The sequence below is a fragment of the Echinops telfairi genome, unplaced genomic scaffold (assembly GCF_000313985.2).
Source record: "Echinops telfairi isolate 266 unplaced genomic scaffold, ASM31398v2 ScPeMD7_7424;HRSCAF=8462, whole genome shotgun sequence".
Taxonomy (NCBI): domain Eukaryota; kingdom Metazoa; phylum Chordata; class Mammalia; order Afrosoricida; family Tenrecidae; genus Echinops; species Echinops telfairi.
The window spans coordinates 45,858,034-45,860,723 of NW_022111324.1; the positions used below are offsets into that span (position 1 = coordinate 45,858,034).

Below are 2,690 nucleotides of genomic sequence, written 5' to 3' on the forward strand. Positions count from 1 at the left end.
TACACTCTATCACGCATTTATTTATGGCATAGATTATGTGCTGATTTGAGCCCCCCGAGAGCAGGAATCTTGGTTTCATTTCCTGACTGTCCCACAGTGGGCCCCTGAGCATGTTAGCTAAGGGTATAGTTCCACAAGTAGAAAATCTAGAGATGGCTCAGGTAAGACAGGTATGTGCATAGATGGCTGTGGCAAAGTGGTTTCGACCTCAACGCCGGCAGTTTAGAACCACCAGCCTCCGAGGGAGAGAGGCAGGCTGGCTGCTCCCGTCAGGACTTAACAGCCCTCGGAAACTCACCGGGGCAGTTCTACCCTGTCCTACAGAGTAGCAGTGAGCTTGGGGGACTATAGACTCAGAATCCTTGGAGCATGAGTGAGCTGAGTCCCCTCCAGTCTGCTCTGCTGCCCTGGCAGGGGCAGCTGGTGTGGTGACTGCACTTGCTGCCCGAGCTTCTGTTGCAGCAAGACTCCATGGACAGAGGGATGGACAGTCCTAGAGCATTCGTTCTTCTCCACCTCACACTCCCTGATCCCCTATCCTTCAGGCCCTGTCCACCCCCCACCCCCCTGCCTTTTTGGTCCCAGAAATGTGTTGTCTGATGCCCAGGGCCAGCGGGAGACGCACACACTGGTGGGGGGTGTCGTGGGATTGAGACTCGGAGCCCACTTCCTTCTCTGGCCTCAGGACGGCGAGATGACCCCCTTGGGCTTCGACAACCAGACCAAGCATTGCCTGCGGAGGCTGGGGAAGCGCTACCACTTCCAGATCCAGGACCTGTGGCCTGAGGATGCTGGCGTGTACCAAGTCCGAGTGGAGGATGCCGAAGTCTTCTCCACTGAGCTGGAGGCCAGCGGTGAGTGGGGCTCATGCCAGGGCCACGCTCTGGGACACAGGGGCGATCCAGCCCCCGTGTCAAGGCCAGCAAAGTCTAGGTGGGAAGAGGGATGCAAAGCCAGGGGAGCTTTGACCCTCAATGGCCTGGGTCCAAGGTCTGCCTCCCAGGGTGCTGAGCTGGGCCCTGCTGGGTTTCAGCCACATAACTGCCATGCTCCCGGTCAGAGACCCTCTCAGACCCTGTGACTCACTGCCACACAATTGACACCGACTCAGAGTGGAAAGCCTCCTCTTTCTCTCTTGGAGCTGCTGGTGGTTTTGAACAGCTACCTCGTCGGTCAGCACAGCCCCGTGTGTGGCCCCCTCTGCCGCCTTAACTCCTCACAGGCCTTCTGGAGCCCCTGCATGTTTCCAGATCACAGCCAAACTCGTCTCATAGCTGAAGCCCCACGCTCACACCTTCAGATGCATCATCTTCTCTGCCGGAACTCCCGGGCCAGGGTCCACTCCTGTCCCCTCCCAGCCGCCCACGGCCCTGGCCCCACCTGGGAACGGCCCCTTCCTCCCTCACCCTGGCTTTCAGTGCCCCTGCGCATGAGCGTCTGTGTGTACATGCCCCTCGAGCCGCCCCGCTGAGCAAAGGCCTCCTGGGCGGGAAGGGGAGAGCTGTGGCGGGAAGTGCCAGGCTCACGTGGTCTCCGAGGAGGTCGTGGACAAGTCCAGCATGTGTCAAGTCCAAGATCTTTGCCCACGAGCTTTTGAAGCGCCCCTGTCTGATAAAGGACATGGAGGAGTCGAGGATGAGGGAGACACCGGGGCCTGGCGTGGGGCTCGGAAAGCCGGGGCAACAAGAGGAATGTGGGGGCTTGAGTCTCAGCTGCGCAAGATGGGGACAAGTCATTTAGCCTTTCTGAGCCTCAGTTTCCTCATTGGTAAAAAGGGGATGCTCGTGTCTAGCTCAGAGGTTTTGACACACACACAGTAGCAGCATTCGACCTATCGTTTCTTTCGGTACCCACCTCACCCCCGGGAAGAACCACATAGTCCCAGAGCTGAAAATAGCCCACCCGTCAGAACCTTCCTGTCCCTCAGCTCGGCACAGAAAGAGCCCTGGTTCGTGTAGGCTCGGTGCTCAGCTGCCCAGGCCTGGTCCCTGGTGGGGACTCACCAGCAGCCCCCAGAAGAAAGGCCTGGGCATCGACACAGTGCAGCCCAGGAAGCCTGGCCCCGCAGGCAGGCAGCTCTCCTCTGTCTCTGCAGCATCTGAGCGCTGGGACTGACTCACTGGGATACCACCACAAGCGTTTGATCCTTTAGGATGTTAATCCCCTGAAATCCTGTCAGGCCTGGGGGACACCCAGCTGGCTACTGGGGCTGTCAGGTAGCCTGTGTGGCTACTCTGCTAGGCCATGCTGACGGGCCCTGCCTCCCCACAGCCGTCCCACCCAGAGTGGTGGCCCCATTGGCCGGGGCTCACTGTGAGCAGGAGGCCGATGCCATGTTCGAGTGCACTCTGTCCAGCCCCTGCCCCGGCGCCACCTGGCAGTTCCAGCAGCGGCTGCTCCGGCCCAGTGACAGATACGAGGTGTCCGTGTCCCCCGACGGGCTGACCCACCGGCTGGTGGTGAAGGGGGCACAGTTATCAGACATGGGCCTCTACTCGCTGGGCACCGGGCTGCACACCTCGAGCGCCTGGCTGCTGGTTGAAGGTGAGCGGTCCATGCCCCCTCCCTCTTTCTCTCTTGCCCCTCCCCCCTGCTGGCCCAGGAGGGTTTCAGGGTGGGGAGGGCGATGGGAGGGCCAAGGGCTGGGGGGCCTTTTGGGGGTCTGGATTTTTTTCTTTGGCGGCATGAAC

General features: G+C 60.4%; 1 protein-coding gene across 1 annotated transcript in view; it reads left to right on the top strand.

The window, feature by feature from the left end:
* The window catches only part of IGFN1 (immunoglobulin like and fibronectin type III domain containing 1), a 41,774-nt gene that overhangs the window by 16,589 nt on the left and 22,495 nt on the right, over positions 1–2,690 (top strand). The window contains exons 9-10 of the mRNA XM_030887804.1: positions 686–854; positions 2,272–2,544. Of these exons, the coding sequence (XP_030743664.1) occupies positions 686–854; positions 2,272–2,544 (442 nt within the window). The remainder of the gene's footprint in view (positions 1–685; positions 855–2,271; positions 2,545–2,690) is intronic.